General features: G+C 38.9%; 1 protein-coding gene across 2 annotated transcripts in view; it reads right to left on the bottom strand.

Annotated features, from left to right (window-relative positions):
- BLTP1 (bridge-like lipid transfer protein family member 1) overlaps window positions 1-15393 on the bottom strand; it is a 156150-nt gene that overhangs the window by 10198 nt on the left and 130559 nt on the right. For both annotated transcript variants that reach the window (XM_070415150.1, XM_070415151.1), the window contains exons 73-82: window positions 14895-15034; window positions 13657-13858; window positions 8465-8665; window positions 7703-7882; window positions 4900-5037; window positions 3983-4240; window positions 2711-2861; window positions 2149-2306; window positions 1854-2046; window positions 1426-1643 (exon numbers count right to left, since the gene is read on the bottom strand). In XM_070415150.1, the coding sequence (XP_070271251.1) occupies window positions 1426-1643; window positions 1854-2046; window positions 2149-2306; window positions 2711-2861; window positions 3983-4240; window positions 4900-5037; window positions 7703-7882; window positions 8465-8665; window positions 13657-13858; window positions 14895-15034 (1839 nt within the window). The remainder of the gene's footprint in view (window positions 1-1425; window positions 1644-1853; window positions 2047-2148; window positions 2307-2710; window positions 2862-3982; window positions 4241-4899; window positions 5038-7702; window positions 7883-8464; window positions 8666-13656; window positions 13859-14894; window positions 15035-15393) is intronic.

Here is a 15393-nt window from a genome sequence, read left to right as displayed (position 1 = left end):
CCAGATCTGACCTGTGATCTTGAATGTGATATACTGGTTTGGACAAATTTTAGGATAATTTTAGGTCAATTGTGGAATGTGGTCACAGGCTAGAAGAGCTAAATTAGCAAAATAGAAAGTGGGAGCTTGTTGAATGGAAAAGGTTATAAAACAGTATGAACAATATTTTGGTAAAAAGAACATATATAGGTGCATAGAAAAATATCTGAAGGTGCATGCTCTCAGGTGTTCACAGGAATGATTTTTGATGGAATAGGATGCTTTTATTTTTTGCTTTTATTTTCTATTTTTTTTCAATGTACAAGTATTGCTTCTGTGATAATAAAAAGTTATTAAAAATTATCCTAACTCTAACAACTTTTTGCCACTTTACTTCTATCACTTAGTTAAAGCCACCATCACCAGTAGCCTGTACTCCCATAGCGCCACCTTACTATGGTAATGTCAGTATGTGTGCAATGATAGTAATTACTACACTTGCTCTCTGAACTTCCATCCTTAACTGCCTACAGTCTATTCTCCACACAGCAGCCAGAGTGATGCTTTACAAAGGAATATTTTAAGATAAAGTAAAATAATATTCAATCTGTTCGAGACTCTCCAATAGCTACCCATCATATTAAAACTCTTATCTGTGGCCTACCTATCTGAGCTAAGGTCCAGTGTTTTACTGCTTGCTTACTGTTCTACACAGTGACCACCTTCGTGACCCTCAAAGCAAGTACCCTCCTGCTGTGGGAGCTCTGCACTCTCCATAGGCCCCTGTGCTTGGAACGCTCTTTCCTAGCCCTCAGCCTAGATCTTTCACTTGAGAAAAGGCTTCCGGGAGCCCCCTTCTAAAATAGCCATCCTCACACACTCATTCTGTTTCCTTCCACTGCTTCATTCCTCTTCTCAGCGCCTCTCTCTACCTAAAACTATCTTGCATTTTAGTTAGTAACTTAAATATGGGATGTCTCTCCCATTAGAATGTAAACTTCACGAGGCTAGGAACTTTGCCCACTAGATCTATACCATGTGCTTTAGCACATGAGCATGTTTAATAAATATTTGTTGATTGACCTACTGAGTGAAAATAATAATCTGCCTAGGAGAACACAGCTAATAAATTCAAACTCAGACATTCTGATTCCACAGCTTGAGCTTTTAAGCAGAACATGGTATTGTCATAATTTGTATTCAGGAATGTGGTATATGGATGATTTAGATGAGCTGTGGCAAGGGGAGGAGATAAGAAATGGTTACTTCTCAAATGATGGCTTCAATGCCCATGTGGGTGGGAATCAGGTACGTTGCTGAGTGAACTGGAGAAGAGCATATGGATCACTGTAAGCATGGCATACAGATACAATGTGACTTTAAATGAAAATTGCAACACATTCACTGAAAGATCAGCACATACAAAGCCTTAGTTCTATTTCTTACACTGCTCTTGTGAACTTTTCTCTAGGATATTCGTCACTGTCTTAGGTGGAAGATAAGGAACTGGTCCCCAGGTAGACAGAGCTCGTTTGCTGGTATCAAACTGTTGCGTGAAAAATTCCTGGAGCTTCATTCCTATTTTTATCAGGTCTGGTGTGGTTGATCTTGATATCATTACTTGGAAAATATCCCACTTCAAATCTCCATGGACAAAAATTTCACTAGAATATAAAACAGAGTCTTTATCACATAGCTTATATAAGATGGTTTCAAAGTACATGGTTTAAAAGTACAAGAAAAATTCCCTTCCCCACCAAGCTTTTTCATTCACATTAATTGCATAATATAAAAGCTTGTGCTTTCTCACTGAATGACAGAAAATATGTTCAGAGCAGTCATGCAAAGTTTGAAAGGTCCTATTTCCTGAATACCTTTTATCACTTATGCTTGAATCCAAGGCACTGCACAGATTCACCTTCCACTCGTCCTGCAGCTTGAGGTCAGCATTGCTGAAGATGCCCATGAGGATGCTGGAGCCCATGTAGTCCACGCGGGCCTCAGTGGAGCCCATCGTGATCTGAATTTTGTGACTGGGCTGCTGATTCGGATGTTCAGAAATATGAGCTGAAATAATTATTTTTCAGAGAAATGCTGAATGGGAAAAACTCATCAAAAGTTTTTAAAACTTTTTGTCAATATATTTTTCAGTTGTAAAATTCAACATACCAACCATCTCCAGTGCATTGACATCGATGGTCCCTCCAACAACCCCTCCCTTAGAATCTAACTGGGATCTTCCCAGCCCCACGGACATGCTGATCTCTCGGTCACGGTTGCTTCCTACTGACAGGCGGCCCTGGCTCTTCAAACCACTCGTTGTCCAACTAAAATAAGAAAAGAGTTATTAAATAGACATATGGTTTCCAGTGTCATAAACTAAATCAAGAGTTAGATGATTTCAAAAAAGTTTTTTTTAAGTTTATTATAAAAACCAGTAAATGTTTAAATATTAACATTTATAAGGCTTTTTGCTTAGCTAGAAAATTATGCTGTTTTACTTATAATTTTTTCTCTTTTTAGAACATATATTTCATATTGTTTTATAGTATAGTATCTTTAGGATTAGATTAAGCCATTTCAGTATAAAGCAATTTCATATCTTTTATCTATTGTTTTCACTGTCTCAAACATTTCATCATTAGAAAAAGGTTTGGAATTACTTTAATACACTATAAGAAAAATTACAAGTAATGATTAAATATATTTTCTTTGTATCTGAAGAGCTTACGTTGTATTTCCCATTACATTACTCATATTCATTTGGACGTTTAATTGCTTCAAGTTGATAGCAAACACGACAAGTGTTTCCCATGGAGTCCCTTGTTGACTTGCTGCTTTGTTGGATTTGTTAAAAGGAGTTGATGTTTTTGAAAGTGAGTCTAAAAATAAAAAAAATCATATGCACATTTGTTCACAGATGCTCAGTGATTACAAAGCAAAAACTACTCTTATCACTATAATCCAAAAACTGAAATGATATTCTGTGTTATAGCCAAATGTTAAATAGCTATCACACTGCCTCTAAAAGAGTTACCATTTACTGACTTTAGCAGGTGCTGGCAGTCGCACTTTCTGGAAGCTTAGAGAGTTCTCTATGAGTTCCTTGTTACAGGAGGAAATTCCAGTATGCACAGGATACAGCAGCACAGATCTTTCATCACCCTGGGTTCTCAGCAGAGAAGGAAATCCCAAGTTGCTACTGGCTAACAGAGGACCTAAAGGCAGGGACCATTCTGAGATGCAGAGGCTGCTGCATGCCTGTCTTCTGTGTCTTACAGACTCACGTATGTCTTGAGTCCTGCATTTGCTCATTATACCCTAATCTTACCTTGTGACATGAACTAAATCACTCATTTTTATATGTTCAGACTCAAGTAGAATGCTGAGCACATAAGAGTTAAAAAAACATGGGTGAATAAAAGAATGAATGAATACAAAGATTAACTTTTTCAATATCAAACATCTTTTACAATATTGTAGGCTTGGTTTACTTCTAAAAATAACTGTACCATTGAGAAGTACAGATTGATAGTTATGAATAGTCATGGGGCTATAAAGTACAGCATAAGGAATATAGTCATGAACACTTTGTAAAGTAATGTGATTATCTAACCACTATGTTGTACACCTGAAACCAATACAAAATAATGAGTATAAACTGTAATTGAAAACAATTTAAAAAAATAGCTGTACCATCTGGAGCTCACTAACAATGTGCTCTCTCCTCTCTCCCTACCCCTTTGCAAAGCACCACACTAACAATGTGCTCTCTCCTTCTTTCCTACCCCCTTTTAAAGCTCTGAGCCACCCAGCTATCTCTTCTGCAGACAGATACTTTCAAGTGTGTGTTGTTTGGTTTGGATCCCCTCCCCTCCATCTTCCATAAAAACCTGCAAGAGTCTATTTCCCTGCAGGTGAGACAGAAATCTGGGAGTAACTAATTGAGATTTTTATCCTGGAGTCATTGGAGGGCCACTGATAACAAAGAGGGCAGTGTTACCTCTTCGGGGAACTGAAGAATCCGATACACTCCTGGATCTTATGGAAGCTGGGGACTTCAGGCTCTGTGCCACTGTCCCTGGTGACATGGTGCTGTTTGTCATGTGCTCAGTGAACACATTGGGTGACTGAGGCATGTGGGTGAAGGAGGCTGACTGACTAGGCTGCTCCCAGGTCCTGCAGTAAGCTTTTCTTGATGATTCCGGGGAAAGATGTTGGCTCACCCCTTCGATGGAATCAGGTGTCCCTGGGCCAGATGCTAACAGAAAAGTGGAAACAAAAACAATTAACAGGGTAAAATTGGCATGCTATAAAATAATAAATTTTAACACTCTACCACTTCTAAGCACATGACATACTTTTAGTTCTCTATTTGACAAGTGTGCAGAGCACATTCCAGCTCGTTAGTTTATTTCTCACAGAAACACTATGAGAATGGCTGAAGAGGTATTATGCTTCCACTTTACAGATGAGGAAATAGACCAAGACCAGGTTTTGTATATTTTGTACTGTATCTTGCTAACTCTACCTTTCACTTACACAATATCTAAGTCCAGGAGAAAAACACAGTCAATATGGTAGCATGTCCCCAACACTTTCTATTTTCCATGCTTATCTAATCATGATTTTAATGGTTACATCTATTTCTGCATTTCCAGATTTTATTAAGATTATAAAATAATTGTTAATGTCAGCAGAATGTAGTTTCTGAGAGGGCAAGTTCTCTGTGACCCTGCTCATGCATTCCCATGCTTAGCACACTGGAGGGGATCAGCAGATGCTTGAATGAGGGAATGAACTGCATGCCACAACTTACCAAGTAAGACAAAGTTTGTGTTGTCAATCATGGATCTTATTACTATTGCAACCAAAATTAAAAGCAAACTAAGTGTAACTCTAATTACATAATGAGCTTACTTGGCAAATTTATAGTTTGGTCTCCAAGGAAGAGACGTCTTGCAATACTTCTCCTGTACCAGGCTCTTGGAAATGCCAGAATTTCACTGAGCCGGCGCATATCATATTTAAAGGAAGCAGAACCTATGTCACAAACAGCTGATACAGAAATTTAAAAAATGTGTTAGTACAGATTTTCAAAACCTTTAATATTTTCTACATGGTATAATATAATATGGTATTTCACAACTAAATTATAATAGCTACAATTGATGAAATATCTAAATATGTTGCACAGCATGATTAGTAAGGGATAATATGTTCCTTCCATAAATGAGAAAAGTAGCAGATTCTAACACTTTAGTTCCATTCCTTTGTTGAGGTAAAGGCAAACTGGAATTACACTTTATCAATAAATTCTCAGAGAGGTTCTAAAGGTCAGTCTTACAGACAGCTTTCAACTTGAACACAGGGCTTTTCTAAAATGTGGCGAATGAATCATGGGATAAACTGGGATACACACTTCCTCAAAAGTGACTTCAAACCAAGTGGTGGTGTGGGGGAACTGCTGCTTTCCTCTAGACCCATGGTCAGCAAACCGTGGCTCGCAATCCACATGCGGCTCTTTGGCCCCTTCAGCGTAGCTCTTCCACAAAATACCACGTGCGGGCGCGCAGGTACAGTGCGATTGAAACTTTGTGGCCCATGTGCAGAAGTCGGTATTTTGTGGAAGAGCCACACTGAAGGGGCCAAAGAGCCACATGTGTCTCGCAAGCCGCGGTTTGCCAACCACTGCTCTAGACCAGTGGTCACCAACCAGTGGTCTGCGGACCACTGGTGGTGCATGAGGTCCAAAAGGTTGGCAACCACTGGTTTAAGGAAACCTTTGGAGCAATGGTCACCAACTGGTGGTCCACAAGGTCTGAAAGGTTGGTGACCACTGCCAGAGCAGGGCTGGTCAGTGTGAAGGCCCTGTGCTGGTCACACAGCTCCTGCTCTGCCCTCCTTATTCCTCCTCTAGGGCCTCAGGAGGGTTTTCACACCTGGGTCTCACAGACATGCCTTCAGTTTCCCTCTGAGCTCACAGCCTATCAGCAGCTGCCATTAAATGCCCTGGAGGTACTTCCTCCTTTATTGTCTACCACTCTGTCCCTTCTGGCACACAGGCTGAAAATGTGAGGCATCCAGTCTCTGCCGCTCTGCACACACTCTGTCCTCAAGTTTGTAGATTCTCTCCTCTTTCTCTAGACACCATTCCCTCTTCTTCATTATTGTCACAATCCAGCCTTCAGCTCCTGCTGCTGTGTCTAATTAAACAGCCTCCCCACACATCTTCCCTCCCATTTTTCATGCTGCCATGAATTATTTCTAAAATACCCACTACACACACATACACACACACACACACACACACACAGATGTTTATTTTAAAATCTATATAAAATTTTGTCTTTTTTTTATGGTCAGAACACCTAAGATGAGATTTATCCTCTCAATTTTTCCAAAGATTTTTAGAGAGAGTGGAAGTGAGGGGGAAAGACAAAGAGAGAGAAACATCAATGTGATAGAGACACATCGATTGGCTGCCTCCTGCACACATCCTGACCTGGGCCGAGGATCAAGTCTTCAACCAAGGTATGTGCCCTCGACCAGAATTGAACCTGCAACCCTTCAGTCTGGGGGGCTAACTCTCTAATCACTGAGCCAAACTCAATAGATTTTTAAATGTACAATATAGTCTGTCATCTTTGAGGACAATGTTATCATCCATCCCATTTCTTAAAAACTTCTAATGGCTTCACTGCCCAAAGAATCGATGCTACCGGCATATGAGTCATGTGCATGTGCACTGCTAGCTTCATAACTACCTTTGTAACTATGGGCAAATCACTTTTTTAAAAAAGTTTCTATTGATTTTTTTAAAGAGAGAGGAAGGGAGAGGGAGAGAAAACCATCAAGGAGAGAGAAAAATCGATCAACTGCCTCCTGCACACCCCTACTGGGGATCAAGCCAGCAACCAGGGCATGTGCCCCAACTGGAAATCAAACCAGATATCTCTTGGTGCATGGGACAATGCTCAACCAACTGACCCATACTGGCCAGGACTAAATCACTTTTGAATATTTAAAACTAAATGCATGTGGAACATTTTTAACTCATTCCTCTTTAGTGTTTTAAGAATTTACAATTAGAAAATCAAATGAAACACTAGAAATTTTACCAATTTATGGTAGAGAAGTAAAGAGAAGAGCAGTTTTAGGTGACTCAATGAGGCACATTTTAGTCCTTGGGTGATATTTCTGTATATTTATCTAGAAACTAGAGGCCCAATGCACGAAGATTTGTGCAAGAATGGGTCTTTCTTCCCCTGGCTGCCGGCACTGCCTTCACTCAGCTGGAGCTGCCTTTCTGCCTTCCCATGCTGCCCAGAAGCCCAGAGAGGCTAGGGTGGTGCGGAATGCCTGCCCCATTGCCATGGCCACAACACAAGCATCCTGCTCCACCCCCGGCTGCTCCACGCCTGTGTATGCAAATTAACCCACCATCTTTGTTGGGTTAATTTGCATACTCACTCCTGATTGGCTGGTGGGCGTCGTGAAGGTATGGTCAATTTGCATCTTTCTCTTTTATTAGTGTAGATAACATTTCTAACACTGATTACTTGCACTGAAAGTGTACACTAGGCTGGACTGTCATTCCTCTCCTTTACCATTAAAAGCTTCATATTATTAAATAAATGTAATATTTAAACACTTAAAAAGGAGCCCCTTATTTAATTCTGGAAAACAAACATTTACATTTAAAAACTATAAAATTGAATACCAGATATATTTATTAGTGTGGTGTCCATTTTGCTTGCAGACTTATTTACAGACTGATTTTCAAAAAACGAGGCACCTCCTGAACGCCTTATCCGAGACAAACTCACTTTTACAAACTCAAGGTTTATACTCAGTGAGTCTTTTCGACCAGTGACTGAAGTGGGGTCTTCATCCACATTCCCTTTAAAAAAACCCACACACACCTACATGAGTACATATACACAACATACATGTGTACATATACATATACACACAACTATCTAATTCCATGAAATTATCCAAAACACTGGAATTAAACACATCAATTAAAATCATTTAAAGTGAGGTAAAAATTTAAGCAGAATGATCTAATGAGCATTTTTATTGGTAAAATGCCAGTGAAATTTAAGTTCTCTAATAGTAATAATAAAACTAACAGTCTCATTTTAAATTAACAAACACAATATGAACACCTTATAAAATTTACTATTTGTAGAATAGAATTTCTTATCCAAATAAACCTATATCCAAAGATATTATTGTGCTGTGTATATCACTTATAAAATATTCTGATTTTTACAATTCTTGTATAAATCATTTACCCAAATTACTTACTGCATATTTCTACTTATTTGTAGAGACAGGATATATATTATCAAAAGGAAAAATTAGTAAGTTTCTGATCTTGCTTTATATCCATTATTAAAGGTATCATGATTTATGAAAAGATCAAAGTTTGAAAAGTGCTCTAAAGTTGAGAAAGATGCAAACATGCTAAGTGTACCTAAGCCTCCTGACCCAGACGTGAGGCCAGAAACAGTACTCTTCTGTTTTCCAGCTCCGTAAGGGTGAAACACGTAGAGGGAGAAGTCAGACATGCAGGCAGTGAAGCTCAGCCCAGAGGAACTACTGCTAGAAGTGGTCAGATCTGACTGACTGCTGCTGTGCCGACTTCTGCCAAGAGGGCTGCCCAGTCCTGATGAACCTGCCATCAACACAGACATCCAAAATCTTTATCAGCCACAGAAAACTTAAAAATCCTGCCACTAATAGTCTCAAGAGCCACCAAACATGACTTGAAAATAAAAAAGAAATACTCAAGCATGCACTCATAAATTTAATCCTTGAAAACAAAATGAGGTCTTAGATATACTTTGCAATTAATTTACTTGGTAAACCAGGTTGAATACTCTGAAACATTCCTTTATAGTATGACTGGCCAACTCCACAGCCTCCTGTTTCTGCTCTCCTTTGTGCCACTGAAACAGGCCAAGGAAGAGGCACAAAATAGCAGGGGTTTAAACCAAGGGGGGAACTGGACACACTGTTCACAAGCCCAATCATTCCAGCAGGAAAGAGTGCAAACAGAGCAAATGCAGAAAGTTACACCTTTTCCAACGAGCATGGATGGACTTAGAGGGTATTACGTACAGTGAAATAAGTCACTCACAGAAAGACAAATACCACATGATCTCACTTACATGTGGAATCTAAAGAACAGGATGAAGCAAAAAATGAACCAGAAACAGACACATAGATATAGAGATCAGACTGACAACTGTCAGAAGAGAGGGTGGTTGGGGCTGGGTGAAAAAGGTGAAGGGATTCAGAAGTACAAATTGGTAGTTACAGATTAGTAACAGGGATATAAAGTATAGCACAGGAAAAACAGTCGATAACATTGTAATAGCTCAGTATGGTGCCAGCTATGTACTTGAAATAGCGGGTGAACACTTTGTAACATATATAACTGAATGATCACTATGCTGAACACCTGAAATACAAAATAATATTGAATGTAAATTGTAATTGAAAAAAAAAGAACCACTACACATATGCAAAAAAAAAAAAAAAAATGCAAAAAGTAAAGATCTCTCTCTCTCTCTTAGAGAACCAAGTGTCAGTGGCAAAACTTACCATGTGTGGACAGGCTGATTCCCACTATGCTTTAAACATAAATAATGGGAGGCCATCTGAATAGAACATTAGATAATATTTGGCTCCTAAATAGCATGTTATTAAACAATTAGAGCCTGCCCTGCACCCTCTTGCAATCGGGACCCCTCGAGGGATGTTGGACTGCCGGTTTCAACTAGATCCCCACAGCCTGCAGGGATCGGATTGATACGGGCAGTCTGACATCACCTGAGGGATGTAGTAGTCCCGAAGCAGCAGGCAGCCAGGGAGGAGATCGAGCCCAGGCCAGGCACCACACCACTCCTGCTCATCCCAGCCCCGCTACACCTGCTGCCGCTGCCACTCAGAAGTGCTGCCGCGGAGGTGGGAGAGGCTTGCACCATCACAACTGCACTTGCCAGCCGTGAGCCTGGCATCTAGCACCCGTCAGTCAGCTGAATGGTGCTCCCACTGTGGGAGCGCACTAACCACCAGGGGTCAGCTCCTGCATTGAACATCTGTCCCCTGGTGGTCAGTGAGAATCATAGCAACTGGTCAACTGGTCATTCAGTCATTTGGTTGCTTAGGCTTTTATATATATAGATGAATGTGTTACCAAAGAGATCAAGGAAGAAGTAGAAAATATCCTGGAAACAAATGAAAATGAACACACAACAACCCAAAATCTATGGGACACAGTGAAAGCAGTCCTGAGAGAGAAGTTCTTAGCATTACAGGCCTACCTCAAAAAATAAGAAAACCTTTTAATAAATTACCTAACTCTACAACTTAAAGAATTAGAAAGAGAACAATAAGAAAAGCCCAGAGTAATTAGAAGAAAGGAAATAATAAAGATTAGAGCAGAAATAAATGACATAGAGACTTAAAAAATAATACAAAAGATCAATAAAACCAAGGGTTGGTTCTTTGAAAAGATAAACAAGATTGATGAACTTCTAGCCAGACTCAAGAAACAAAGAGAGGACCCAAATAAAATCAGAAATTAAAGAGGTGCAGTAGCAACTGACCCAACAGAAATACAAAGGATTGTAAAAAAAAGAAAAAATACTCTGAACGACTATATTCCAACAAACAGGACAACCTGGACAAAATGAACATATTCCTAGAAAAATACAATCTTCCAAAACTCAATGAGGAAGAATCAGAAAACCTGAATAGGCTGATAACTACTGATGAAATTGAAGCAGTAATAAAAAAAAATTCCCAGCAAACAAAAGCCCTGGTCCAGATGGCTTCACAGGGGAATTTTACCAAACATTCAAAGAAGAACTAACACCGATTCTCCTCAAACTATTTTTAAAAAATTCAAATACTTCTAAACTCTTTTTATGAGGACAGCATTACCCTAATTCCAAAACCAGATAGACTCCCTGATGAACATAGATGCTAAAATCCTCAACAAAACATTAGTAAATCAGATGCAGCAGTACATTAAAAAGATCATACACAATGACCAAGTGGGGTTTATTCCAGGCATGCAAAGCTGGTACAATATTTGCAAATCAATAAATGTGATACATTACATAAACAATTTGGAAGACAAAAATCATGCTCATATCAATTGATGCAGAAAAAGCATTTAACAAAATCCAACACCCTTTTTTGATAAAAACTCTCAGCAAAGTGGGAATAAAGGTATCATACCTCAACATAATAAAGGCCATATATGACAAACCTACCTTACAACCAAAATCATACTCAATGGGCAAAAACTAAAACCATTTCCTCTAAGAAAAGGAACAAGTCAGGGATGTCCACTTTCACCACTCTTATTCAATATAGTACTGGAAGTCCTAGCCATGGCAATCAGACAAGAAGAAGAAATAAAAGGCATCCAAATTGGAAAGGAGGAAATAAACTGTCATTATTCACAGAAAACCCTAAAGACTCCTTAAAAAAACTACTAGATTTAATAAATGAATTCAGCAACATAGCAGGATACAAAATTAACACTCAGAAATCGATGGCATTTTTATATACCAATAATTAACTCTCAGAAAGAGAAATGAAGAAAACAATCCCATTTACCATTGCAACAAAAAAAATTTAAGATACTTAGGAACAAGATTAACCAAGGAGGTAAAAGACATGTACTCTGAAACCTACAGACACTAAAAAAAAAAAGAGATACATGAAGATACAAACAAGTAGAAGAATATACCTTCTTCTATATTCTTGGATTGATAGAATCAACATCATTAAAATGTCCATACTACCCAAAGCAATCTATAAATTCAGTGCAATCCCTATTAAAATACCAATAGCATATTTCACAGATCTAGAACTAACACTCCAAAAATTTATATGGAAAAGACCCTGAATAGCCATAGCAATCTTGAGAACGAAGAACAAAATTGGAGGTATCACAATACCAGATATCAAGTTATACTACAAAGCCACTGTACTCAAAATAGTCTGGTACTGGTACAAGAATAGGCATATAGACCAATGGAACAGAAGAGAGAACCCAAAAATCGACCCAAGCCATTACACTCAATTAATATTTGACAAAGGAGGCAAGAGCATATAATGGAGTCAAGACAGTCTCTTCAATAAATGGTGTTGGGAAAATGAGACAGGTATATGCAAAAAAATGCAACTAGACCACCAACATGCACCATACACTTAAATGAAAGCCTGAAACCATAAAAATCTTAGAAGAAACAAACCATAAACAGCAAAATCTCAGACATCTCTTGTAGCAATATGTTTATGGGTACATCTCCTAGGGCAGTGGTCGGCAAACTGCGGTCCCTTGAGTGTGGCTCTTCCACAAAATACCACATGCGGGCGCGCACGTACAGTGCGATTGAAACTTCGTGGCCACGCTCAAGGGGCCAAAGAGCCGCATGTGGCTCGCAAGCCACAGTTTGCCGACCACTGTCCTAGGGCAAAGGAAATTAAGGAGGAAATAAACAAACGGGACTACATCAAAATAAAAGGCTTCTGCACAGCAAAAGAAACCATCAACATAATGAAAAGAGAGCCCACTACATGGGAGAACATATTTCCCAATGATACATCCCATAAGGGGTTAATTTCCAAAATATATAAGGAACTAATACAACTTAACAAAAGAAAGACAAACAATCCAATTTAAAAATGAGCAAAGGACCTAAATAGATACTTCTCCAAAGTGGACATACAGAAGGTCAAAATACACTCAGAAATCGATGGCATTAAACACATGAAACTTTACACATGAAAAAATGCTCAAAGTCACTGATCATCAGAGAGATGCAAATTAAAACCCATTGAGGTATCACCTCACACCTGTCAGAATGGCTACCATCAACAAGCAACAAGTGTTGTCAAGGATGTGGAGAAAAGGGAACCATAGTACACTGTTGGTGGGAATGAAAACTGGTGCAGTCACTGTGGAAAACAGTATGGAATTTCCTCAAAAAATTAAAAATGGAACTTCCATTTGACCCAGGGATCCCACATCTAGGAATACATACTAAGAAACCAGAAACACCAATCAGAAAAATATGCACCCCTATGCTCATAGAGTTGTAATTTACAATAGCTAAGATTTGGAAACAGCCCAAGTGCCCATCAGCAGATGAGTGGATAAAAAAGCTGTGGTACCTTTACACAATGGAATACTACGCAGCTGTAAAAAAGAAAGAACTCTTACTATTTGTAACAACATGGATGGACCTGGAGAGTACTATGCTAAGTGAAATAAGCCAGTCAGAGAAAGGTAAGTATCACATGATCTCACTCATATGTAAATCTAATGGACAAAATAAACTGAGGAACAAAATATATCCAGAAACACAGAAGCATGGAACAGACAGACGAATTTCAGAGGGAAGGCAGGGGTGGGAGGTGGGTGAGGAGTGATTAACCAGGGAACTAATATGCATATATGCATAGTCCATGGACACAGACATTGGAATCGTGAAGGCCTGGGAGGGGCGGGCGTGGGCTGTAAGGGGTCAATGGGAAAAAAAAACCAGACAAACAAAGGGGACATTTATCTTCAACAATGAAGATAAATCTAAAAAAAAAGTACTTGGCTCTCCACTGGTAGATAAAAAAAGGTTTCTTTACCTGGGGTTCCCGTCTTGCCTGCAGAGGCCTTTGCTCCACTCTGATTGGCATTACCTCCAGGGGACAAAGTCTCGGCAGGACACGTGGTTCCTAAAGTCTCCAGTTCTCCCCGGTTTGAAGAGAACACCAGGTCCAGGGATGGCAACTTCAGCATGCATTCTACTCTTGATACTGGTAAACAGCTGAACTTGATCTGTGAGGGCTTAAGTGCAGAAAGCCAAAAATAAAAAAGTTCTAGGTGAAACAATTTTACATTGGATTCTAAAAATTACATTTCCATTTCGGTCCACATATACCAAATTTACTGACACAGGAAAGGATTTTGTGTTTAATGTACTAGCTTTTGTAAGCAGACATGAGACATTAACAAAATGATATCATTTTTTAAAAATCTAAGTATTTGAGGAGCTATATCTGAGTGATAAATATTTAGATAATTCAGACCATTAAAGATGTTTGTATTCACATTATACTTGTTCATAATCAAGTACAGGAAGTAATATCCTTTATACTAAAATTTAAAAAGACTTACATTAATGAAAGTTTCATAGGCTCTCAAGCCCTCACCCCTTTACACGTTTTCATCAGATTTTGAAAACAGCTAGTGCCAAACACCAGACGGGGCTCTTTTAGCCAAATTGTTCCTGTAGAAAATGGTCTGAACAGATGACCACTAGCAGTTCTTTTATTCTTGAGATTGATCATTACATTTTAATTGAGGGTAAACTAAACCCTCAAGTTTAGGTACAAGTAGTTTTCAAATCCTCTTACTAAATGGACTCAGTCAGATTCTAACATATACTCCCAAAGGCCTATTGACAGGACTGCACTTTAAAATAAAACATTAAGTAAAAATTACATAGCTCTTAGGAGAAATCTAACAAAGGCATTACTGTGACTTTATACCTCAATTACCTTTATATCTGCCCCCAAAAGACCATAATAGCAAGTTGCACAGATGCCATACTAAAAAAAGGCATATAATGCTAAAAAAAGAATTTAATTTATATATTTTTATTTTTAGCCACAAAAGTATGAGACCTAATTCTGAAAACCTTCCTCAGCAGAAAAGTAAACACACACAAAACTGTACATGTACTTCCCCAAGGTTTCAGTAACCTGTCAGCCAAGATACATACAAAAGAGAAGAAAACTTGAAAGGGAAATAATGTTGGGAAAGAGAAATAAACGTAAGAAAAGCATTTTTCTCTACAACAAGAATAAGTGAAATGTCCCACCTGCACGCGGACATAGACCACAACATCCACCGGGAAGGAAGAGTAAGCAGATGTGGAGGATGACACTAACGATGTTGTTGACTCTTCCATAGGGTCTGGAATCTCAAAATGCCCCATGTCTTCATCTTGGGAGCTGACAGCTATTAAAATAGTGAATTTTAAGTTTCATCATTAGGACAAGGGACAGTACTAAGCTCAGGGTTATAAACACACAGCAACGTTTGCTTCTGGGGCCCATCATAACAGACTTCTTTTCCCAGTCAAACTTCTCACTCATCCCCCTAAACCAGTTGTTCTCAACCTTCCTAATGCTGTGACCCACAACCATAAAATTATTTTCGTTGCTACTTCATAACTGTAATTTTGCTACTGTTATGAATCGTAATGTAAATATCTGATATGCAGGATGGTCTTAGGCGACCCCTGTGAAAGGGTCATTCAACCGCCAAAAGGGTCGAGACCCAGAGGTTGAGAAGCGCTGAACTAGAGGATCTCTCAG

This window comes from Myotis yumanensis, unplaced genomic scaffold (genome assembly GCF_028538775.1).
Source record: "Myotis yumanensis isolate MYYU_CA2020_CCGP unplaced genomic scaffold, mMyoYum1.0.hap1 SCAF_5, whole genome shotgun sequence".
NCBI classification, from domain to species: domain Eukaryota; kingdom Metazoa; phylum Chordata; class Mammalia; order Chiroptera; family Vespertilionidae; genus Myotis; species Myotis yumanensis.
The sequence above is the reverse complement of the archived record's forward strand: the minus strand, read 5'-3'. Positions and strand labels throughout refer to the sequence as shown.